The sequence below is a fragment of the Lactuca sativa genome, chromosome 9, assembly GCF_002870075.4.
Source record: "Lactuca sativa cultivar Salinas chromosome 9, Lsat_Salinas_v11, whole genome shotgun sequence".
NCBI lineage: Eukaryota > Viridiplantae > Streptophyta > Magnoliopsida > Asterales > Asteraceae > Lactuca > Lactuca sativa.
In genome coordinates, this window is record NC_056631.2 from 228,029,297 (window position 1) to 228,055,695 (window position 26,399).

At 30.4% G+C, this 26,399-nt stretch overlaps 3 protein-coding genes across 5 annotated transcripts; all 3 read right to left on the reverse strand.

The window, feature by feature from the left end:
* Positions 1-2,854: 2,854 nt before the first annotated feature.
* LOC111900456 (uncharacterized) lies at positions 2,855-6,030 on the reverse strand. Its single transcript, XM_023896346.3, has 2 exons — positions 5,765-6,030; positions 2,855-5,325 (listed from the first exon to the last, which is right to left on the reverse strand). Exon 2 carries the CDS (start codon positions 5,306-5,308, stop codon positions 2,855-2,857), a length of 2,454 nt encoding a protein of 817 aa, XP_023752114.1. The 5' UTR covers positions 5,309-5,325; positions 5,765-6,030.
* A 4,059-nt stretch (positions 6,031-10,089) lies between these two features.
* Positions 10,090-17,345, reverse strand: LOC111900482 (uncharacterized). Its single transcript, XM_052767916.1, has 11 exons — positions 17,306-17,345; positions 16,887-17,036; positions 16,542-16,688; positions 16,305-16,466; positions 15,836-15,904; positions 15,384-15,641; positions 14,840-15,275; positions 13,809-14,749; positions 12,422-13,639; positions 10,725-12,329; positions 10,090-10,265 (listed from the first exon to the last, which is right to left on the reverse strand). The coding sequence occupies exons 1-11, from the start codon at positions 17,343-17,345 to the stop codon at positions 10,090-10,092; spliced, it is 5,202 nt and encodes a 1,733-aa protein (XP_052623876.1).
* Positions 17,346-19,556: 2,211 nt separating this feature from the next.
* On the reverse strand, positions 19,557-26,389 carry LOC111891061 (replication protein A 70 kDa DNA-binding subunit E). Of its 3 annotated transcripts, XM_052767257.1 has the most exons (13): positions 26,186-26,325; positions 24,788-24,838; positions 22,970-23,124; positions 22,587-22,863; positions 22,403-22,493; positions 22,195-22,322; positions 22,030-22,114; positions 21,759-21,894; positions 20,812-20,993; positions 20,602-20,722; positions 20,337-20,519; positions 20,155-20,223; positions 19,558-20,077 (listed from the first exon to the last, which is right to left on the reverse strand). In XM_052767257.1, exons 3-13 carry the CDS (start codon positions 23,120-23,122, stop codon positions 19,853-19,855), a joined length of 1,650 nt encoding a protein of 549 aa, XP_052623217.1. In that variant the 5' UTR covers positions 23,123-23,124; positions 24,788-24,838; positions 26,186-26,325; the 3' UTR covers positions 19,558-19,852. The 3 variants fall into 3 exon arrangements, with proteins under 3 accessions (XP_052623215.1, XP_052623217.1, XP_052623216.1); XM_052767255.1 differs by lacking the exon at positions 24,788-24,838 and having other exon boundaries at positions 19,557-20,077; positions 26,255-26,389; XM_052767256.1 differs by lacking the exon at positions 24,788-24,838.
* Positions 26,390-26,399: the final 10 nt, after the last annotated feature.

Genomic DNA, 26,399 nt, shown 5'->3' on the forward strand with positions numbered 1-26,399 from the left:
TTTAATTTAATTTAATTAAATGGATGTGTTTCATATATATATATATATATATATATATATATATATATATATATATATATATATATATATATATATATATATATATATATATGGAAAAGTGAATATACCCTTAAGGGTATATAAGTTTAGGTACCCAAACCCACCATAATACGTCGTTTTGTTTGATATATTCATTATAATGTTATTACACTTACCCTAACTTGATTTACTTTCAACATTTCCAAAATTTCACTATTATATTCATCTTACATCACATCTTTTTGTCGAACACTACTAAGTTATATATATTATAGTTGAAAATGAAAATTATGTAAGAGGACAATAAATGTGAAATTTATAAAAATCTTCGAAGTAAATCAAGTTAGAAGTTGAATTATAAGAACATTGGACAATTACAATGTATATATATAATACAAAACGACGTAGTATAGTGAGTTTGGGTATTTAAGCTTATATACCCTTAAGGGTATATTCACTTTTCCCATATATATATATATATATATATATATATATATATATATATATATATATATATATATATATATATATATATATATATATATATATATATATAGGAAGGGCTTCTGCTACCCCGCTTCTACCTTATGTCGATTTTAAGCACTATCTAGTATATATCATTTTTTATTGATATTTTGCTCATGAAGAACTCTAATAATGTAAATGTCTGTGACCTTTGTTTTACAGGTTTACCAGTCACCCATTTCTCATACATTAAGAACATAAAGGAAGGGCCTGTTCAATTACAGTGATCGAAAGCTTCATGGAGTATTTGAAGCTGCAAGTTCTGGTTCAATGAACATCAACAAGTATGCTTAGGTTGCTGATACAGAGGACTGTGGATACACACATTATCGAGCACATGTATCATTTTTCCTTTTGTGTGAATGACTCAACACATAGTGTCTGAATACACACATACTGATATTTAACTTATCTATTAGAGTTGAATCCTCCTGATACAAACACCAACAAAGACGAGTTGCCATCTTCTTCATCTAAATTGTTAGAAGACAATCCTGATCACCAGCTGCGGAAAGTGAGACCAATGTAGAAGAAAATGATGTAAAAGACAATTCTATGATGCCATATACAGCTTTAGAAATTTCTTCTACAAATCTTGAGCAATTGGTTGCCAAGGTAAAACAATAGTCACATTTTCTATGTTTTTTCTGTTTGATGTGTTATAGTCTAATCAAGATTATATTTTTATTGCATGAGGTTATTGAAAAAAGTTGAAGCGCTGAAGGGATCTCATTTGAATCTAACCACATACATCAACCGGTCTTGGATCCAATATGGAGGTAATGTGTTATGTTATCCTGACCGGCTCATTGAGCGACCCAACTTTGTCACCTGTCATTTATTTTTTTTCTTGAAAAATTGTAAGGGAAGCTTTGATATCACTCAAACAGATTATAATATATTTGAACAATTTGTTGGTCATTTATCGAATAAAGCTTGTTACAAGGTGTGTCAAGAGGCAAATGTGCTTCCTTCATTGCTTTCTCTATAAATGCATCCAAAGATTGTGTATGTTTTTTAGTGTTTTTGTTGACTCTATAAGTAAACTGTGTATGTTTTTGAGTGTTTGTGTGGTTATGTGTAACTACTGTATGTTTGTCTAGATACATTGGTTGAATAGGTATTAGGTGTTGTTAAAAAACTCATTAATCATTTGATCTTCTGGTTGTGGTAAAGGTCATGAAGGATGCTCTATTTGACATAAATAACCATGAGTATAAGAGAATTTCTAAAGTTCAAAAATTATGCATCAAAGTGGCAACAAATTATTGATATATGTTAATGGCAATTCTTTCCCTAGTTTGGTTTATTGGAGAAAGAAAGGGGTGGTATTAAGGTTAATGTGATATATCTTCAAATATTACTACTTTAATAAACAGTAAAGGAACTCGAGTGTTTTTCATTTATTTTTATTATAGGAAGATTAGGCTTTCGACTGTGGTGGGAATTAAAGGATTTTACGTTCTGGTTAATTTGGAAAATAGAAAGATACTTTACTTTCTTTATCAATATAAGGAATCAACTTTCTTTTTCTTGACACGGTTTCCACATATGCAGACAGTCTATTGCAAGCTGGTGGAAGATCAAGGTGCCCAAAGAGGTGGATCTGGTCACTTTTCTCAAAGAGGTTGATAAAATTTCAATTAAAAAAAAGCTTACTGTAATAAAAGTATCATTCAGAGGTATATATAAATGTTAATTTTTTGAAATTAGTCAGAAGTCACATTGGTTACTTCCTGGGGACATTCAAGTGTAACTTTTCCTGTAGGTCAAAAGTAGGTGTGTTTTGAAAGCTCTAGACTGGCATTTTTTTGTTCTGGTTCTCTTTATTGCTACTACATGTAACCTGTTGAGCTTTTATCTCTGAATCGTCCCTTTTCGCTATTGATCCTTGATTTTTCCTTCATGTTCATTCATATATGTGTGATTTTATCTACAAATAATGCTTTATAGCTTTCATTTATTTGTATCCTTTTAATTTTTTTTATCAACACATTATAATCCTATGCATGGGATGATTTAGAAGTTGTAAATCATGAGGCTACTATTTGCTATAAAAAGTTGAATTTTGTATAAGATTAGTTATGGCTTTGATAGACGCATCAAAGGAAGTTTATTTCAACGTTATGTGACATCAGGGGCGGAGCTTGAACAATTTTTTTTTTTTTTTTGGGTGGGGGGGGGGGCGATTTACCGAAAGTATTATAAACTAAAATTAAAGTTCTTACATACAAAAAAAAAACCAAATTTGTTTTTACAAATAAACACAAAAAAATAACTAGAAAAAGAATTACAACTCAGCCCGACGACCTTTAAGGTCTTTGAATTCATCAATTACCGACTTCGAATCAATGTTTTCAGCAATTTCTCTTTCTATGTAAACCACCAAGTTGTTTGCGAGAAAGTCATCGGTCATCGTATTGCGAAGACGATTCTTGAATATTTTCATTGCTGAAAATCCCCTCTCTGTTGTTGCGGTAGAAACTGGAAGTGTCAAGATTAACCGCACCACTCTATCAAGCAAATAATACGTCTCACGTTTCTGAGTTTCCACAAGACCCTTACATGAGTCAGCAATAGTCGATACACCACTAAGCTTGGGATTCTTTGTCATATCAATATTAAAAATCTCCAATTGATATCTTAATTGGATTCTCTCTTGCTCCGTAAAATCTTCGGGATAATACTTTTCAACAAGACGACAAATTTGATCAACTTTAATCACTTTAGGGTGTTCTTTTGAAACTAAAGTAGAACTAAGACTTAATAGCTCCATCGCCTGATCATTGAATCTACTATTCAACTCATGTAACTGTTTATCCAATGTGATTGTAAACAAATCCACTCGATAAAAATGTTCAAAAGTAACATGATGATCTGTTTTTCGAGGCCGGTATCGAGTAGAAGTATATGGAGCATTCATATCCGGCATATCTATTTGATGTTTTTCACAAAAAAACTTTACCTGTGCAAGTAAAGAGTCCCATCCCTTGTTTCTGAATTCATTTAGACTCTCCTTTGTTGCTGAAACTAACTCCATGACATTAAGAATATCTTGAGATTTCTTTTGTAGAGCTTGAGAAAGTACATCAGTTTTCCCCATTATTTCCTTTATCGAGTGAAGAATAAACACAAAATCAAATGATTTTAGGAAACAGTAAGCAGCATCAGCATCTCCGCGTTGAGAATAAGTAGCAGATACGTCATCAATTATTCCCTGGAGAACAACACGAGTACAATCAAACATGTTAAGCAAACTGCAAACAGAACGAAAATGAGAACCCCAACGTGTATCACCAGCTCTTTTTAATGTCCCAACTTGATTCAATCCTTTGCCTGATTCGATTTCACCTAGTTCCAATAATTGTTCAATCTCAGTTGCCTTCGCCTTTTGTAACTCATCATGACGCTTACTGGAAGCACAAACTACATTAATTAAAAAAATTAAGTTTGTGAAAAATTGGTGTACAGGAATAATTTCCCTTGAAGCAGCTACCAAGGCTAGTTGTAATCTATGAGCAAAACAATGAACATAATATGCATAAGGACAATCCTTAAGAACAAGTGCCTGTAATCCGTTCCATTCCCCTCTCATATTACTAGCACCATCATAACCTTGGCCACGGATTTTACTAACATCAAACTGATAGTGCAAAAGTTGTCTCCACATATTTGTTTTTAGGTTTAATGATAAGGTATCCGTAACATGAACCAAATCCAAGAACCTTTCCCGTATGATCCCTTCTACATCAACAAATCTCAAAACTATCGCCATTTGCTCTTTTTTAGACTCATCAACCATGACACAAAAATATGAATCACCCACTTCACTACGAATATGCTTTCTAACTTTATTTGCAATAATACTAAGAATTTCTTTTTGAATTTCTCCAGAAGTATATTTTGAATTATAAGGAGCTTTCTCTAATATAACATTTGCAACTTCATCATTATAAGATGCTAGAAGTTTTAGTAGTTGCAAAAAATTACCACGATTTTTGGAATTAGGAGATTCATCATGTCCTCGTAAAGCACACGCTTGGAATGTCAACCAACGAACTGTGACAATCGAAGCTTTTAATCGTAAACGATTCTTCAATATTTGCTCTTCATTTTGCTTCATTATGATATTTTCAATGTGTGCTTCTTGGTTCATCAAATTTTCAGTGAATGCAACAGCATTTCTATGTTGTGAACAACCAATGTGCTTTAAGAATGCACAATTTTTCCCGTCATTAACTTTCTTCCAATTGTCAAATCCTTTAACAGTAAATGCATCATAACCATGGGACACACTTGGTTTATCGTTAAATATAAAACAAATAAAACAATAAGATGCATGTGTTGTTGGAGAATATTCTAACCAATTAGGGAAAATGTTGAACCAAGAATATTGAAATCTACGAGGATGTTTCTTTGAACCTTTAGCATGATATTCTTTAAGATGTATTTGGAAAGGTCCTAAGCTCATATAAGCTCGTCTTACTTCTTCCCTTAAGTTAACCGGATATTCCCATATTTGTTTTCTTTTAGCGGAATCTCTTTCTAGTTGCTTAAGATCCGCTTGGACCACCTCATTAGGATTTGATTGTGTAGCTTCATTCCTATCATTCTCTTGTTGATTTTCATGTTCTTGTGGTTGTGGCTCACTTGTTGAAGCTTTGTGCCGTTTAATCTCTTCATTTTTATCATGAATTTCTTCATTATCAACCTTTCTTTTGAAGAAAGAATGAATGGTTTTCATATTTCACAAGATTGTATCTATAAAAATCAAAATCAAAAAAAGTTCATAAGAAAATAAGCAATGTGTAATTAGTTGATTCCTAAAACTCCAACAAAATTTCATTTATTATCTCCGTTGTTGGAAAACAACATGTAGTCTTATTTCATAGGTTATAAGGTTAACAGTTAACTAGAAAAAAGAACACCCATAACTTTCTAGCTTATAGTCTTGAAATCCACATATAATTAATAATCTAATAGAATGATCATAAATTCAGTTATATCCAAGATTCCAAGTTAAACAATAAAGTCATTCTAGACATATCAGTTCATATAATCATATCGGTTCATAAAATAAGCTCCTAAATTAGTTTGATTCCTAAAATTCCAACAGGAAAGAAGTCAAGAACTGAAGAACAGGCTGAACAACATCCGAATTAAAACTTGAAAGCTCAATTGCTCAAAGCTGAAAGCATACCTGAGGATGGGGAATTGGGAATTGGGGATTGCAGCAGTTGAGCAGAACAGCAGCAGCCAGCACGTGCCAGGTAGCACCGTAGCAACACCGCAGTCCGCAGTGGCACAGCACCCGGCAGGTGACGTCGCGACGAGCAGGCGAGTGGCGACCGCGACGAACAGATTCGATTTGGCGGAGTGACTTGCGATTGAACGAGGATTGAGGATGGGGACTGGGAAATTGGGGCAGAAGGCGGAAGCTGATTGACGATCTCTCGCTTGGAATCTTGGATCAGCTTCTTGGCAACACAAACATTGGATCAACTAATCAGGAGGGGCCACAGCCCAAAACTCACATTGCTGGGCTTATAATTCCGAAAATTGAACATATATATCCTACTTCTAGCCCAAAATTCAGGGGGGGCCACAACCCCTCCTGGCCCCATAAAAGGTGCGCCCCTGTGTGACATTGAGGTTTTCTATCCATATCCCATAATTTATATGGATTTTACTGTTTCTATTTTTTTAATCAAGAAACTTATTAAGGTTTAATTATTTTTGGGCCATCATGTTCAATTATAAATGAGAGAGAGTTCAAAACTACAGACCATCATTTTCATCATAAATAATTTCATCTCTAAAAAAGAAAAGATTAGATTGTACTTGCCCATCCATAGATATTCATCAATTCAAAACTACCATTTCTCACTTCAATCAGTTCTTAAGATTATGAACTTTAACTTTCTATATGTAGGAAGATGAAATAACATTAGCAAGAAGAAAAAAGAGTGATGCTTGTGGAATGCATAGCTACAATCACCATTATTATGGGAAGTACAATATACCACACTGCAAAATGCTCTAATAGATCTGACATCTTTCTTTAGTGCAGGTAGTCTTTTTTGCAATTTTCCATTCTTGATTGCAGAAATTTACTACTTTTATCAGTATACATCTTCCAAAAGCTTACCAAACTGTCTTTGTCTTTTATTAGGAATTAAGGGTTGTCAATGACAAAAAGAGTCCAAATGGTAAATCAGGTAATGATTTCCTTAATTTTGTTAATATTAATTTCTAGATTGTTTTTCATTTCCTACACTTATTTTTAGTGACATGAATCTTTTTCACGATTATAACCTAAATTACAATTTTAGTTTCTTAAAAGTAATCGTTCAAAATGGTATGAATTAGTACATATGGTGATGATGAAAAAGAGAGAACAAAGGTTGTGATGGTCAATCTTGAAAACAAGAATCTTGAGAACCACCATGGGCTCTAACAAAGTTGGAGGTACGTTAAGTTATAATGTCTTGAATGCTAAGGTTGAGAACTGTCATTTGTTGGCTAGAAAGGGTATTTTTCATTAATTGGATACACAAGTGTACTTATTCCTATGTTCACACTAATACTAGGGATGGTGTTTTTTGGTTTTATTTGTTGAACTCACTACAAGCCTTTATTACTTCACGTATACTAATTACTAGTCTGGAATGATTATGCATCAAGATTTTATTGGAAGTTTCCATCTTACCTAGCTCAAAGGGTAAAGAAGTAATTTGAGCCTGATGTTAAGAAGTCAATCCTGAATGTGAAGAAAATGGAAATTTTACCATATATACAATTTATAAAGTCATTGTCTTTAACTTTTTATTGTCATTCAAAGAAATTGTGATGGTTTGATATAGAGTTTCTTATAATTTATGTTAATTTTCTAAAAAAAAACTATTGAATGATAAATTCTTTCACCAAAGTTCAAACGATGAACATGTTAACATTAGATCGATAAAATATTAAAAATGATCGTTTTTTTTTTTTTTATTATGAATAAACATGTTACATATATGAACTAGACTTTTTAAAGCATTTTCTTATAACATATTGTGACCATCCATTTGAGATATGAAATTTTTATAACTATTAAATTGTTTAGATTTTAAAAGTTTTGAAATAATTTTTGCACCTTACAACGACAAAATATTATAATATCAAATAAGCATGATGAGATAGCTAAGTAAAGAAATGGTAAATAGGTTTAGCAGTAATTATAATAAATAAATATATGTATTAACCGGTTAGTTTCTCAATTAATTCATTTCGACCATACCAACTTAAACAACAGTTAAATAAACACAAATGTTAACAATGACAATGTATGGCTGCGATATCTAGAATATGACATATGTATGAAAAGAAAAAAATCTAGCGTGACTATTTATATAACAATCAATGCTAGACACTTATCAATAATTAATAATCTAATAATCTGAGTGATTTGGATAAGTGAGTGATTGGATGCGATGCATTGTGAGTTATGTGGGAGATGTTTTGAAGATGTACCTTTTTAGAATATGACATGTTTTCAAAAGGAAACGATTCACCATCCTTCCAAAAAAAATTAATCAGTGTTTCTGAAATGTAATATATTGCCTTTTTAATTTGATCTTTTAATTTTTCCATTTGAGCTATAAATTTAAAACATATGGAATACAACGTGTCTTATTTTCAATGACATCTTTCCAAAAGAAAACTAATCAATGAATTGAAATTAATCATTGATCGCTAAAAAAGAAATCTAATTGTCGAAATAAAAGTATTCACCACCTATCACTTGGTGCGGGTAAGCAGCTAGAATATGACATATGTATGAAAATAAAAAAATCTAGCGTGACTGTTTATATAACAATCAATGTATCCTATCACTCACTTATCCAAATCACTCAGATTATTAGATTATTAATTATCGATAAGTGCCTACCATTGATTGTTATATAAATAGTCACGCTAGATTTTTTTCTTTTCATACATAAGTCATATTCTAGATATCGCAGCCATACATTGTCATACATATGTCATATTCTATATATATATATATATATATATATATATATATATATATATATATATATATATATATATATATATATATATATATATATATATATATATATATATATATATATATATTTTCCAGAAATTCAAAAATTAACAAGAACTGCTACTATAATTTTTCTGTCGATCATTTCATAAAAGATATAATTATATATATTACAGGAATTCAAAAATTAATAAGAACTGCTACTAATTTTTCAGTTGATCATTTCATAAAACATATAATTATCAAGTTATCGTTTGGGCCAAACTTGTGCCGCTAATTATGGATCAGTAGTCCGCCGCCTTTTGCATATGTGGCCTACTAGTCCACTTCTTTACATTTAATCTTCTGGCCCATTTGATTGGTGAAAATGAATTGATAATTACATTATTATTGCTTATGTTTTTCTTTTTCAAATTATTATTAAATATTATAAATATTATATGATTATAATGTTCAACGTTTTGTTAGATGGTGAGTAAATTATACGAATGGTCGTTGTGGTTTAAGGTAATTTGCATGGTTAGTCCCTAACATTTCTTTTTAACTTGGACGGTTCTTTATATTCTATTTTATTGTGTTGTAAGTCCTACTAAATATAAAAAGACCATTGTGCGCTTATAAATTTTATTTTCAATTTTTTGACATTTATTTGTTATTTAGAAAAATTGTTTAATAAAAAAAAAGTCATGTTGGTCCAACACACTCCTTTACTTTCCTCTCTCAATACCTTGGTTGGTCGACTGATCCTTCATCATCATTGCCGATTACTTCCCCATCCATAACCCTCTGTCGTCTTCTTTGTAGATTTGAAACTCATTTTCGTCCATCTTCACCGTTGAGTATCTCCTTCATCCCTTCCCCACCGGCCACCTCTTCATCACTAAAAGAAATCCAACCTCAAAATTACCCCTTTGTGGCCTAAATATCGCCACAACACTTTTACTCACGACGATGACCTTGTCAATCCGACTGCCGCCTAACCCAACGTCTGTACTCTCTCTCTCTCTCTCTCTCTCTCTCTCTCTCTCTCTCTCTCTCTCTCTCTCTCCATACATGACATACTATGCCACATCTTTGATGTTTTTGTCTGACGGTCTCACATGCAATCGATGCTTTATACCTCCATTGGTCTACATCATCAAGCAATCGTCACTAGCCTCCATTGTCAAGAAGTCGTCGCCGTCCATTGTCAATCTGGCCGTCGATGGTGTTCAGTTTCAGTTGCTCTGTATAAATTTATTTGTCTGATTTCAAGGCTTGTTGCATAAATTTGTGTAATTGAGTGTTTGATTCCTAGTTTTGATCTCAGAATTCATAACTGATTTGTGTTTCGATGTTTGAATCTGATGATGAGGTGGATGGTGGTGGTGAATAAGATGGTAGATGGGTTTCGGGGGGGGGGGGGGGGGGGGGGGGGGGGGGGGGGGGGGGGGGGGGGGAGGGAATGGAAGTTGCAGGTTTGGATTTGGATCCTACATTAGGTTCTCATCGGAAGTTGCAGGTTTGGATTTAGGTTTCTTTATATTCCAATAGTATATGTTTGTGTCTCCATCTGTAAGTGTTTGGATTTTCTCCCCATTCATGTTTCGGATTTGGATGTTGAACAGGTTCTCATCCTCATATTTTGCAATTTGGTTGTTGGCGAAGCCTAATAACTTTGTTGGCATTTATTTTTTTTGTAATAAATTTACATCTTCGTCGATCTAGGTTTTTTGCTTTTAGGATTATAACTATGTTTTGTTTTTTGTTAACAGAGGTTTGATTTAAGTTTTGATGGAAGAGTTCCATTTGAGCATTATTTATGGAATTATGGGTTTTTTGAAGTCGCTAGAAAAGAATCAAAGATGGGCGAGGGGGAGGGTAAAGGAGAGAGAGTATGGATGTGGGATAATAATATAAATAACTAGGTTAAACCCGTGGAAACCATGGGATATAAGTTAGAAATTTTATATAGTAAAAAAAAATTAATAAATATACAAAAACATTTGATTGTGGATGGTAAGTAAGTACAATTTTATTTGATTTAAAAAAATAAACATAAATGTTCAACATAGATTTTGAAATACTTCCTTGAACACAACATTGGAAGTTTTATTAGTCAAATTACCATCCTTATCTAAAATCAATAACTTCAGTCCTTCTCTACTCTTTACTCTAGATAAAGCAACGTATAACTGACCGTGTGAGAAAACCGGTTCTCGCAAAAACAACCCAACCCTTTTTAACGATTGGCCCTGACTTTTATTTATGGTCATAGCAAAACAAACCGCTAGGGGAAATTGTCTCCTTTTGAACTTATATGGAATTTTGTTGTCTGAAGGTGTTAAAGACAACCTTGAAATAAAAACTCGATGTCCAATGTTACTTCCAGTTAAGACCACTGTTTCTATGATGCGATTACCCAATGATACGACCTGAAGTCTAGTACCATTACATAACCCATTTTTCTGGTCGATATTTCTTAGTAACATAACCGGAACACCGACCTTTAAAATCAACTTATGGTTTGGCAAACCGGAGATTTTAAGTCCATTTAGAACATCAGGTGAATATAAACTCTCATCAAATTGATCGTGAAGAAACTCTGTTTGGCAGATGCTATCTGAACTGAGGTATTCTTTTTCTTCTCCAGGAAACGATGAAAGCAGACGATCATTTATTTCTTGTACAACTTCATTTTTCGGTGCAAGTATTGATCTTTCTTCAAAATATTTGGGATCGTTCAAGTTGTCAAGAAGTGATGGATATACAAACTCAATTAATGAACCGATAGGATCAGAAGATTGAGTAATAAGAAGATCTTCAGGAATACGGATAACTGCATCACCATCATTAGAACCACCAACATTTCCCTCTCCTATATCCAAGAGCCAATTTGCAAATAACCTTGTTTGTTGTATTTCAGACGGATCTTTTCCAACAGTCAACCTCATGTTCTTCGTTAATTTCAAAACTTTGCAATTTGTCCATATATATGATGAACTTAACGACGCGTTGACAATTTCTTGTCTGCTACCATTAGGAACAACCGGTAGAATCTGTCTAAAATCACCTCCAAATACGATTACTTTACCTCCAAACGGGATATGTGAGTTCCTAACGTTCCCAAAACTTAAAACATCCCTTAAAGTGCGATCCAATGCTTCAAATGCATGCTTATGAACCATCGGTGCTTCATCCCAAATAATTAGCGATGTTTGTTTTAGTAATTTGGAGGCATCACTGTCTCGATTGATAGAACAAATTGAATTTTCAGTAAGATTTAATGGAATACGAAAGCGAGAGTGTGCTGTTCTACCTCCGGTTAGTAACAAAGAAGCAATACCACTTGAAGCAACAGTCAAAACAATTTGACCTTTAGATCTGATAGTTGTTGATAAAGTCTTCCAAAGAAAGGTTTTGCCAGTTCCACCATAACCATAAACAAAAAACACACCTCCTTTATTATCTTCAATTGCTGCCATTACATCATCAAAAACACCTCGTTGTTCATTTGTTAATGAAACAATTAGTGTCTGAAATTCGTTTTGAAGACTTGTGATGTCATAAGATAACTCTTCAGCAATCAAACGATTATTAGAAGAAGATACACAATCAAAATCTGGGTAAGGCATGCCTTGGAAGTTCTTGAGGGTGGAATTGTTACGAAGTAGAAATGATTCAATCTCAAACAAAGTCAAGTTCTTCAATTGATGATTAGTAAGGGATAAATCTGTAGAATGGTAAATATAAACTTAGAAAAAAAAATACAAATATATGGTTTATATAAAAAAATGTTAAAGTAATAAAACCTAAGTATTATACCAGGAGACTTTAACCGGCGTCGTTGATTGTAAAGAATTCCATCAGAAAGGTATTCCCATGTATTTTCCCAAACAAATATTGGTCTTCCCAAACTTTCAGAGATCAACATCATTGAAAATAATGACCGTAGGTAATAACCAGTACCTGAATGGCTTGCTTCTTTAATAGCTTCAATATACTCTTTATCATCGTCTAGAAGCCCTAAAGCGTAACATGCATCTCTAAAAGTAGGACATATTTCTCGATTTACTGTTCGGATATCTTCAAAAGATGTTGGACCTCTGACCTTGTTTAAAAGAATTCTTAAGAAATATGCTTCACCAAGTTTAGGCGAAACCGCATGAATTCTCCCAATTGAAAATCCTACTTCCCTTGGTTCCCAATTCCGTGAATTAGCTTTCCACACAAACTTTGTCGGGAATTCAACATAAGTAAGATCTCGGGCTTGTTTATAGATCTTGTTACACTCAAGCCAAGATGTGAACATTGAAGATGCAACAGACGGTTTGTCAAGGATATTCTCGATATCATCATCTGGATCAAAAACAACTTGTTGTTGATCAGGAAGATGAAAAGGAAGCCTAACCACAGAAGGATACCTATAATGAATATCATAACCAAAAATTCGCCATGATGCTTCACATGCAGATATATATCTACAATCATAATACTCTTTGATTTCGTCTACTGAATTATCAGTAGCACTTTCATTGTTCGATTGTATGACAGCAAGTGTAGCTCTGTCAGGACCTTTATTGATATATTTGAATAAATATTTTATAGAACCAGCTTGATTGCACCACTCGACATTAATGTGTCCTTGGTATCTTTTCAAAAGGTCTTTGTTATAAGCAACAACATGTCTGTTATCCAATTTGACACCAGACTTTTCAACAAAACATCCATCATTTCGTCTCCTATATATCGGAAAACCGTCTTCATCGGCTGAAGTTTCATTGGAGAATTTTTTCGGAAAGTTTTTTGAACACTTGTTATCAACCATGCATGGACATTTCATATTTTCAGCACCACAAGGACCATGCATCATGAACTCACTCACAAGTGAATACAAATCAGGATCTTCGTTAATGTTTGGAATCTCGGCCGAAATATAGTTATCAATTTGTTCAACAGTACGGAGTTTGTCATCGGAGTGCAAAAAGAGACATATATGACTATGAGGCAGTCCGCGCTTTTGAAACTCGATTGTATAAACAACTATAATTTTTTTTAAGAAAAGTAAAATAAAAAAATAAAAAATGTCAGTAATGTAAATAGATAATAAAAAGATAAATATTAAATGAAATGTAATAATTTTGTTAAGTATGATAGTATTTATACTATAAATATGAAGATGGTAAAACTGAAATGTTAAAATCAGACATACCTCCTTTAACTTTTCCGAATAATTTTTTCTCTCGCAAGTCTTTAATCATTGCATCAAGCTTTATTTTAAATATCCTACATAGAATATCTGGCCTGTCTTCAAGTTTGAGATTTGTGTCTTTAAGAAACCTTTTGATTTCAGGCCATTTTGGATTGCATGTTATAGTTATAAAAAAATCTGGATATCCAAACCATTTACAAAGGGACATAGCATCCAAATAGTTCTGTTGCATGTAACGTGCACCACCAGTAAAAGAAGAAGGTAAGATAACACGTTGTCCAGTGTTGGAAAAAGTTGTCTTCCCTTGATGTTGTACGTTGCGAAGATGTTCGTAGGATGCACATCTAAGATTTTTTTGTTTTTTTCGTACGGAAAAAAGTCTCTCGCTTTCGATCATTGTATAAGCATCAACCAAAAATTGTTGGAAAAGCCTTCTTGAATTAAGGATTAATGAGAAGCTATTAATCCTATCTTGAATTCTGTAAGCAAAAAATTCTCTCATTGTACAGTTAGGGCGCTTGCTGTTGGTTGAACTTGTTAGACCTCGATGAAGGATGTCTACTCTATACCCATCATCACCATATGGAAAGAGTAATGGATACTGAAGAGGCAGATAAGAAGGATGTAATTCACTAATACGTTGAAGAGAGCCCGATGAATTTTGTACAATGATATCTCTATTTTGAAAAGAATCATCAATGTCTCCAACAATTAGAGCAGCAACTTCAGATGCAGACGGTAAATTATATGTCCTTCCATCTTGTATCCTTTTTCCAATAAGGCGTAACTTAAGGTCAATGTGAGGATTATCATGGAAACAATCTCTCACCATCCTATAAGTTTGAACCAACACATTATTTGAATCCAACATAACTTTCAAATCGTGTATAATTTGAAGATCAACTGAATCACCAGTTGATGTAGATGCATCTTGTTGTCGACTGCAAATAAAATGTAATTTAAATGTTAATAGTTGTAATGAAAAATATTGAAAATGTATAAATATAATTTTGATATGTCTAAATATGTACCCAAAAATTGTTTGCCTATTTGACTCCTCATTATCGGTGTCATATATGTATAACTGAGAGAATTTTGGTTTAGCTCCATTTGAGGGTAACAAACTTCCAATTCTATGATAATTTTGACCGCCAAGTCTGAATATGAATGGAGCTTTTCCACTGTTAATGGATGCATCAACTTTCCCACCCATTGAGGTAAATGAGAACATTGAATTGTAACGACGAATGTTGTTAATAAAGTACTTGGATTTAGAATCTGTTGAATGAAAAAGATTTAGGTAACTTGGTGGTGCTTTTTTAGAATCTGGCAACTCAACCTTGCCATAACCACAACATAGTGAAAAACTTGTATTTTGTTTATCTTTTCCTCTAATAGATTCAGCTGTCCATAACTTTGCATTACATATTTGACATACAACATTCTGATCACCATGATCAATGTAATCTGTTTAAAAAAAAATCAATGTCAAATATAACAATCTATGTAGCTGTAACCATTGCATAAATTTAAGATAATAATAAATTCAAATAACTTTTTTATTGTGATGGTTACCTTTTGATACACCTTTAGCTATGTTTGCATGGGTATGTTGATCATTAACTTCTCCGTGTATTGTAAAGTCAAACATAGGAATTGCGGATATGTTGGTAGGCTTCCTTTTTAATTTCTGGGTTCGTCTTGTTAAATTATCAGAAGAAGAAGGTTGAATTATAGTCGAGGAGTCGAGGGATTGCATGCCATTGGAAAAGAAAGAGTGATGTCTGTTATTTGATATTGGTGTTTGGATGTTATTACAAGAACTATATATGCCTGTAAAAAACGTTAAAAGAATTAGACAGTAGAATTTTTGGTAGAATTTTTATACACTTAATGAATTACAGAAATAATAAGTGGTAGAAAATTACTCATACTTTTGGAAATGTTAGATAATGGTGTTCTAACATTTCGAATTGAAGAAGGAGATTGTAAGCTTCTTTGTTGATATGAAAACGATTTATAGTTACTTGTATTTTCGTTACCAACATTTTTTGAGTTGTTTGAAGGTAGAAAGTTTCCACAAGGATTGCACATTTCTGTTATACAATATAAACATTTGTTAAAAAATATATAATTATCTATATGAATTCAAGGTATGAAAAGAAAATATATATATATATATATATATATATATATATATATATATATATATATATATATAAGAAATGGAAAACGATTACCGTGTATGTGCACGTTGAAAACATTAGAATTATAGGGACTTTGAATAATTGATGCGGTAGAGATTCCTTTGGATTTTCTATTATCCAAATATAACTTTCTAATCTTTCTTCTCTGTCTAGCATAATTATAATACATGTCCATTCGTTCTATAAAACAAAAGTAACGAAACGATCAGAGATTGATATGTAATTTGTTCATATAATAAAGTCGAAAATAGTAAAAGTTCGATAGTAGGTTGTAAAAAATGAGTCATACCATTCGAAATGTTAGATAATGGTGTTCTAACATTTAGAATTAAAGAAGGAGATTGTAAGCTTCTTTGCTGATTTGAGAACGATGTATAGTTGCTTGTATTTTCTTTACGAATATTTTTTGAGCTCGTTGAAGGTAGCGGTTGTCCAGAAAGATTGCACATTTCTATTATACAATGTAAACATTTGTTAAAAAAATATGTAATTATTTATAAGAAATGAAGGTATGAAAACCGATTACCATCGATGTGCGTTTTGAAAACATCTAAATTATATGGACTTTCAACGGTTGATGCATTGGAGATTCTTTTGAATTTTCTATTATCCATATATAACTTTCTAATCTTTCTTCTCTCTCTAGCATAATTATAATACATGCTCATTCGTTCTATAAAACAAAAGTAAGAAAGACGATAATAATATTACAATAAAATTTATTCAAAATATAATGAAAAATATTAAATGTTTGAAGATATATAAAACGATTTATAAATAGTTTTAAGAGATTGATATGTAATTCGTTGGTATAATAATCTTGAAATCAGTAAAAGTTTGATAAAAAAAAAAACTAAATTGATACTATCACCATTCTGTTTCCTGTTTAAAACATGTACGGTTGATGAATTATCCGGGACTGAAGTAGAAAAATAAGTTTTGGATTTTTTTTTATCCAAATATATTTTTCTAAGTCTTCTCTTTTCTTTAGCATGAGTATAGTCCATATTATTCGTTAAATCTGCAAAAAAAAAAAAAACAGTATTTAAATGTTAAAAAAGATTATATATACATGTAAATATGTTATAAGAATATATGGACAGTTAAATAATCATAATAAAAAAAAATTAAATTGGATTATGCAAAACAAATTGTTATTATTATAATTATTTTTGCATATAATATCATATTTGTTAATTAATAACATATATGAAGTTCTCGTTTTAAAAGTATTAATCTCCATAGTTATAAAAAAAAAATGTAAACGTGAATGCACATATTACATATTACATATATTAAATAAATCAGTTTTTCCGTATAGATACAACATTTAGTATTATTATAAAGTTATTATAAAGTTATGTGGCTCACTCACAACATATATTGACAAACAAAAAACTCCGACAGTCAAAGAAGAAACCAACGCAAAACGAAGATGTAGACGGTAGCAACGGTGGCCGAATGTGAAATCGTTGAGTCGGTTTGTGCTACGCGAATAACAGGGTTCGTAATTGCATACTCGATCCGACTTTTTGTGGTAAAAATTAAAAATTAGGTATGAATAATGAGTTTTTTTTTCAACCTAATGTGCCGATTTTGGTTTTCAAAGAGAATGAATAGATAGTATAAAAGAAAGATACCTGGATGGAGGTCGAAATCTGGATAAAAGGTGTTCAAGAATCCCGTACTACTAATCTTGAAAGACGTTTGAAGAAGAGGAATCAAGGTAAAACCTAATTCTCATTTTTTTTGAAGAAGATGCAGATATAATTGTTTAAATAGATTGAAGATTTTTTGTTTACCAAACTGTTTAGGTGATTTAAGTTGAATTTCGAAATTTGAAATTTCAGTGTTAATTTGCGTAAATTTCAAAATACAAGATGTGAAATTTTGGTTTTATATTAGATTTCCCGCTTATGTGTTTTATCATGTCTTTTGAAATTAACAAATATGACGAATTTTTCTTCTATAAGTCAGTGTTCATATTAAGGGGGAGTATAAAATGTAATAAAAGCAAACAATTATAATTGGGTATAATAACAACTTTAATTATATGTTTGTTTCTTAGGGTTAGGATGCATGTTTGTTTGCATTAGGTTGAGAAGAAACCATCACAGTACAAGTTTAAACAAAAAACTTTGTAGTTCACAAATTTCCATACGTATAGCTTTTTATTGTTAAGGTATCAAATAAGGTTTTCTTTAGGCTTTAGATAAGGTTTTTCTTGTTAAGTTATTTGTTAGACAAAACAGAAAAAAAAAGTAATTTAAAGACTAAAATACCCCTGGGACCAATTTCTGTGAAACACAACCTTGAAAATGTCACCCATCTGCCCAAATTGCCCTCCAGAAAAAACAAAAGTAAAAAAAAAATTAATAAACACAAAAGTAGGATGCTATTATATGCAATAAAAAATAAAGAAAAACAAAAAAAAACAAATATGTTTCAAGTTTAAGAAAAATAAAAGGACAAGAGTGATATTTAGTGGTGGAACTTTCAAAATCAAATAGCATATATAACAAAACTAAAAACAAAAAAGTAAATTAAAGACTAAAATACCCTTGGGACGATTTAATGTCCAACACAAATTATTAGTTTACTGAGTAATGTGATGTGACTAAAAATCACGAAAATAAACAAAATAGTAAACATAATCGATTCCACTAAAAAAAACATTTAATTTATCTTATGATTAATTACATAAAGTACTTATAAATTATGTATTGATAAATAAGTTATTTGTTAGACAAAACAGAAAAAAAAAAGTAATTTAAAGACTGAAATACCCTTGGGACCAATTTCTGTGAAACACAACCTTGAAAATGTCACCCATCTGCCCAAATTACCCTCCAGAAAAAACAAAAGTAAAAAAAAAAATAATAAAAACAAAAGTAGGATGCTATTATATGCAATAAAAAAATAAAGAAAAACAAATATGTTTCAAGTTTAAGAAAAATAAAAGGACAAGAGTGATATTTAGTGCTGGAACTTTCAAAATCAAATAGCATATATAACAAAACTAAAAACAAAAAAGTAAATTAAAGACTAAAATACCCTTGGGACGATTTAATGTCCAACACAAGAGTGGTATTTAGTTAAAAAGAGTTTATCTTCTGCTAAAAAGAGTTTAAAAATATATATGGATTAGTTTATTTGATAAGTTAATAAGTGGTATTTTAATATTTATGAAAAGTTTATTATATTTGTTAAAAAACCAAAAATGATATGAGTTTCTAATATATTAAAAAAAGTGCATGTATCATATCGAATAAACCTTTCTTTTCTTTTCTTCTTTTTTTATATATTAAAAAAAGTGCATGTATCAATCTAAACACTAAAACTTGATTGTTACCATTGTCAAAAGTTATTTTAAATAAACTATCCCAAATGTCCCATCAATATTTTTAAGTTTTGGAGTCGAGCATCCTCTATTGACCATTATCGTTTAATTGATTCCGAGCTGATTGATAAAGTCGATAATTGTAGCATACAATGATAAACTCGATAATTGTAAGAAAGACATAAAATTTGATAACAAACATTTAGGGACACAAATATAGTCATATGAAAAGAAAATTAAAATAGTAGTCAATTTTAATTTTCAAAATACAATGTCAAATTACTTACGAAATGAAAAAAAGAACATTCAATAAAATTAAAAAACAAAACCAAACATAAAAGTCTTAAAATGCATCAATGCAAAAGAGGAGTCAACTGTACTTTTCAAAGTACAACGTCATAATAAGTTATTAACCAAGTTTGAAGAATTATTAAAAACTTCATGGGAAGTTATAAATAAAGCTAAAGCAAAAAATGTTTCAAAAAATGTTTGTCTTGTTATTTTTCAACTTTTGGTATCAAAAGCTTGATCCCCTCTCCAGTTCCGGTTGAAAGACGCGGTGCTTTTGTTGATGACGAATTCGAATACTGTTCCACATCATACACTTCTTCAAACTTGCGTGTTAAATTCATCGAAGTACTTTTTACATTTTCAAAACTTGTTGGTGTCAAAATATTTCCGGTAGACGGTGTAACATTTTCATCCGAATGTGAAACCCAATCCTTAAAAAAATGAAAACATACTATGTAAAAAATGAAGAAGTATACTTATAATGCATTATATTAGTGTTAAATTATACCTTGGTAAGTATTTTTTCCTGGGAATTGGAGTCGGATGGTCCATCGTTTAAAGACTCTAAAGTTGCAGGCTATAGATGTGACAATATATGTTTTATATGTCATATACGTGCAAATACTTTAAAATAATAGTAATTGGTATTTTAAATCTGCATAATAAATCCAAATAATAGTAAATGATAACCTGCAACTGAAGTAGCTTTCTCTCCAAACTCTCGATTATTTGCTTTTCCTCCGTTACCCTTGAGATTGTGTAGACACTATTTTGAAATTTCACATTGTATTTTGTGACACTAACTTTAAAAGCTAAATGCTTGTTTTTCAAAAAATTGAGTTCAGGAGGATATATGCCCAAACTGAATCCAAGCTGAAAAAATGGTAAAAATAACTATTACATTTGTAGTCGAACGGTAAAAACAAATAAATTTAAAAATGTATTGGTAATGTACCCTAGTATGTTTTTCTGCTAAATCTCTGGCTGAAATTCCCAAGAGCCCATATGCTTCCCGATCAAACATAGTTAAGATTGTAGAAGCAGAATCGTCTTGAACACAAACTGGAATCATGTATCTAAAAAAGAAAGTTATAACAATTTCAAATTGTTTAATTAAGAAGAGAAAAACATAATTTTTTATTTAAAATTATTTAAAAAAAAAAACCTTGGGATAGGAACTTTAGTAGACTTGTTGCATTCAACATTTGTACACTTGTAAAGTTTCACATCTTCATTGCAATCCGGAATTTCAACTGCCTTTACATGACAATCGGGACAACTTTGGTAACACCAAGGTTTGTCTTGGCGGATTCCTATTATAGTACCAACAATTATGAACTCTTCAACCTGCTTAAAAAAAACAAAGATGTTAAGAAACATAAACATTAATATATAAATATATGTTTGTATAGAAAGTAGGATGCTATTATAATAAGTTTACTTGATATATAAAAATGAACACAAAACAGAAAACAAAAAAATAAATTAAAGACTAAAATACCTCTGAGACGAATTTATGTCCAACACAACAAATAGCATATATATAAAGATGAACAACAAATTTTTTAAAAAAAAAAATCACTTATATAAAAACTGATCCAAAACAGAAAACAAAAAAGTTATTTTAAGACTATAATACCCCTGGGATGATTTTCTGTCCAACACAACAAATAGCATATATAATCTATAATAACTTTATTTGATATATAAACATGAACAACAAATTTAAAAAAAAATCACTTTAATAAAAACTGAGCCAAAACAGAAAACAAAAAAGTCATTTAAAGACTAAAATACCCCTGGGATGATTTTCTGTCCAACACAACAAATAGCATATATAATCTATAATATGTTTATTTGATATATAAAGATGACCAACAAAATTAAAAAAAAAATCACTTATATAAAAACTGAAAGGCAAAAAATATAATAAAAAAGTGAATTAAACAGTTGAATATCCTTAGGACGATTTTCTGTCAAACACAACCATGAAAATGTCACCCATCTGCCCATTTTGCCCTCCAGAAAAAACAAAACTAATAAAAAAAACAAAACAAAAAAGGAGGATGCTATTATATGCAAAAGAAAAAATAAACAAAAAAATTGGTTTACCTGGACAGGTTCTTTACTTTTGTAAATTGTCTTAACCTCATTATTTTTTAGGAAATCATCATTGAGTGAAACATGTTTTGTCCGAATCAAGCTGATGGTACCGGATAATTGTGAAGATTCATTATCCTTAGCCAACCTGATTAATATTTAATTATAAGAATATTATAGTATGATATAATGTCATATAATAAAAAAACAAATGTTTATTATAAAGAAAGTAACCAACTTTTCAATAAGTTAAAAAAAATAAACATAAACGAAAGTAACCAACTTTTCTCTAAACTGTTTGATTTCATCAATATCAGTGTTGATGAAGACAGTTGTGACATCATAGTAACTTGCAACACCGATATTACCTATAGACAACATAATAAATGTTATAAAGATATTTATAATTTATAATAAGAAATAAATTGACAATTATTATGTGACAAACCTCTGTAATCATTTATTTTTGCAAACTGCACAATTATAACAACACAATCATCAGTGTTATGAGTGTCAAGATAATCAGAAACTTTGTTGGCAAAATGACCCCACAAAGTGACCTTAAGTAGTACACCACTGGAAAAAACACAAAATTATAGATTAGGTAATAAAAAATTATAATAAATAACAAATATTCAAAATGAAATTTTTCTAACTCCAAGTTTTTGAGCTCAAGATGGATTCTTTGCTTGTCTTTTTTCTGAGAGGGGATAATAGTAGTACGGGAGACAACCACGCCAATAACATCTATGAAATTCATTGTGGATAAATATAAAATTACTAAATAATGTTAGGTAAAGTATTAAATAATTAGAATTTATTAAATAAATGAAAACGTACCAACAGATCTTTGGGTTGGGATAACCTTGGAATTAATTTTCTGAAAATCAACAAAAGATAATCCAAAAACATTTTTCGGAAAATTAAGACTTTCCTTAAGTTCTGTTTCCCTTATGAAGGTTATTTTATTTGGAAGATCAGAAAAGATGGTAGATTTCGGATGTGGATTGTGTTTTGCAACAGATAGGGTGGTAAATTCATAAACGGATCCCTCACGAAGACTTTTTTCAAACTTATAAAATAAGTTTTGGAAAACATTAGCTTGAATTAGAGATCCCTAAACATTAAAGAAGACAACATTATCAAATTGTAATCATGTAAGATATTTATAAAAAATGAACGGTAAAATGCAATATATTTTTTGGAAAACAATAAGAATATACCTGTTCATCCAATAAAATCATTTCGATGGAGTACTTTTCGTTCTCATTAAATTTAGAATTGAGCGTCCATAACTTCAATACTTTGACTTTGATAGTGAAATCCGAATTGACTGGGTCAATGTCTTTTATGAATGTAATCTTTGAAGTAGCCATATCTGTAAAAATAATTTGAAAAGTCAATGAAATGACAATAAATTTTACAACTTGTATTTACTTTATCCCCTAAAAATTTAGTAATAGTATATGTAATATATAATAAGCTTAGTTTTTATATAAACATGAAAAAAAACCAGTTATATAAAAACTGACAGCCAAAAGAAAAAACTAAAAACTTAATTAAAGACTAATATACCCCTAAGACAATTTTCTGACAAACACAATAAATATCATATATAAGAATAAAATAAGTTTATTTGATATATAAATATGAACAACAAAATTCAACAAAAAATTAGTTATGTAAACACTGAGAGCCAAAGAAGAAAACAAATAAGTCAATTATAGAGTAAAATACCCCTAGGACGATTTTATGTCCAACACAATAAATAGCATATATAACGAATAATAAGTTTATTTGATATATAAACAACAAAATTAAAAAAAAAACAATCACTTATATAAAAACTGAGAGCCAAAACAGAAAACAAAAAAGTAAATTAAAAACTAAAATACCCTTTAGATGATTTTCTGTCCAACACAACAAATAACATATATAACAAAACTAAAAAAACAAAATAAAAAAGTAGGATGCTATTATATGCAAAAAATAATAATAATAATAATAATAATAAAATAAAAATAACTTAAAAATAACATAAAATCACCAAACTAAACTGAAAGATTTTCTGTTTGTTCGGTATGTTATATATAATAATATATAACATATATAAAATATAATAAGTTTACTTGATATATAGAGATGAAGAACGAAATTAAAAAAAATCAATTACATAAAAACTGAAAGCCATAAACACCGAGAGCCAAAAAAAAATCAAACAGAACCTTCAAAATGTCACCCAAAAGTAGGATGCTATTATATGAAAAAAAATAAACAAAAACAAAAAAAACAAATATGTTTCAATTTTAAGAAAAATAAAAGGACAGGAGTGATATTTAGTGTTGGAACTTTCAAAATAAAAACAAAAAAGTAAATTAAAGACAAAAATGCCCCTGGGACGATTCAATGTCCAACAAAAGAGTGGTATTTAGTGCTGGAATTTTCTTTTAGATATTTTCAAGGGATAGTTTACTTGATATAACACATATAAAGTATAATAAGTAATTTAAAGACTAAAATACCCTTGGGACCATTTTCTGTCAAACAGAACCTTCAAAATGTCACCCAAAAGTAGGATGCTATTATATGAAAAAAAAAAAAACAAAAACAAAAAAAAAACAAATATGTTTCAATTTTAAGAAAAATAAAAGGACAAGAGTGATATTTAGTGCTGAAACTTTCAAAATCAAATAGCATATATAATAAAACTAAAAACAAAAAAGTAAATTAAAGACTAAAATACCCCTGGGACGATTTAATGTCCAACACAAGAGTGGTATTTAGTGCTGGAACTTTCAAAATCAAATAACATATATAAGAAAACTAAAAACAAAAAAGTAAATTAAAGACTATAATACCCCTGGGAACATTTTATGTCGAACAAAAACATGAAGATCAAACTTCAAAGAACATCAAATAATATGAAAACACAAATTGCGAATAATCATTTAATTTAAAAAAAAATAGCAAACATAGCTGCATTGGTTTTAATATATTTTCACAAAATGGTTTTATATTTTCAGTTATGATGATGAACTCACCAGATTTGTTATGTCAACAACGTGCAGAATGCAGATGCAGAAATCGTAATACTGAAGATGAGAATGGATGTTGAAGACAAGAATGCAGAATATAAACGGAGTTAATATATGAGTAAATTGGAATTCCTGATTTTTTGGGATTCATATAAATATTCAAAACAGTCAAAATAAGATAAGATATGCAGTGAATGAAATTGAACGTAAATTGATATTGTTTCCAAAACAACATGGATTTTTTTATTTGAAATTTGAATTTGAATGTTTATATGATCAGAAAATGATAAAGATGAAAAAAAATCGGGTTTTCTCCTAAACTTATGCAATTTATACGGTTTTTTTAATATTTGTTGTGTTTATTAAATTTTTTAAATTTAGAAAATTTAGAAAATAGGATTTAAATGAATACATGACACGTGGCAAGTATGCATTGTAGAAAGGGGACATGTGGCCAATTATAGGTTTTGTTTATTAGAGGAGGTAGATTATATACAAAAAAAAATAAAAAATAAAGATAAAGATAAAGGTTGTATGGTCATTTCATATCTGGAAGGGACTAAACAGGAAACAAAACCTAACAATAAGGATGGTCGGAACTTAAAAAAAAATAAGTTAAAAACTAAATGTGCAAATGACCTAAAACCACAGGGAAACAAAACCTAACAATAGAGATGGTCGGAACTTAAAAAAAAATAAGTTAAAAACTAAATGTGCAAATTACCTAAAACCACAGGGAAACAAAACCTAACAATAGAGATGGTCGGAACTTAAAAAAAAATAAGTTAAAAACTAAATGTGCAAATGACCTAAAACCACAGGGAAACAAAACCTAACAATAGAGATGGTCGGAACTTAAAAAAAAATAAGTTAAAAACTAAATGTGCAAATTACCTAAAACCACAGGGAAACAAAACCTAACAATAGAGATGGTCGGAACTTAAAAAAAAAATAAGTTAAAAACTAAATGTGCAAATGACCTAAAACCACAGGGAAACAAAACCTAACAATAGAGATGGTCGGAACTTAAAAAAAATAAGTTAAAAACTAAATGTGCAAATTACCTAAAACCACAGGGAAACAAAACCTAACAATAGAGATGGTCGGAACTTAAAAAAAAAATAAGTTAAAAACTAAATGTGCAAATGACCTAAAACCACAGGGAAACAAAACCTAACAATAGAGATGGTCGGAACTTAAAAAAAAATAAGTTAAAAACTAAATGTGCAAATTACCTAAAACCACAGGGAAACAAAACCTAACAATAGAGATGGTCGGAACTTAAAAAAAAATAAGTTAAAAACTAAATGTGCAAATGACCTAAAACCACAGGGAAACAAAACCTAACAATAGAGATGGTCGGAACTTAAAAAAAATAAGTTAAAAACTAAATGTGCAAATTACCTAAAACCACAGGGACGACAGGCGTAATTTACTCAAGAAACATAATCAGATGAACCTTCCACCACTTACCTATATGGCTGCTCCACCAATTTCTTATATGGCTGCTGATCCATACACAACTGTACAACTCCATAAAACACAAATTACCAAAAATTATTGTGTTCAACAGTTAATTTATGTTTTATATGTTTGTACTGAACAACTTCATAAAACA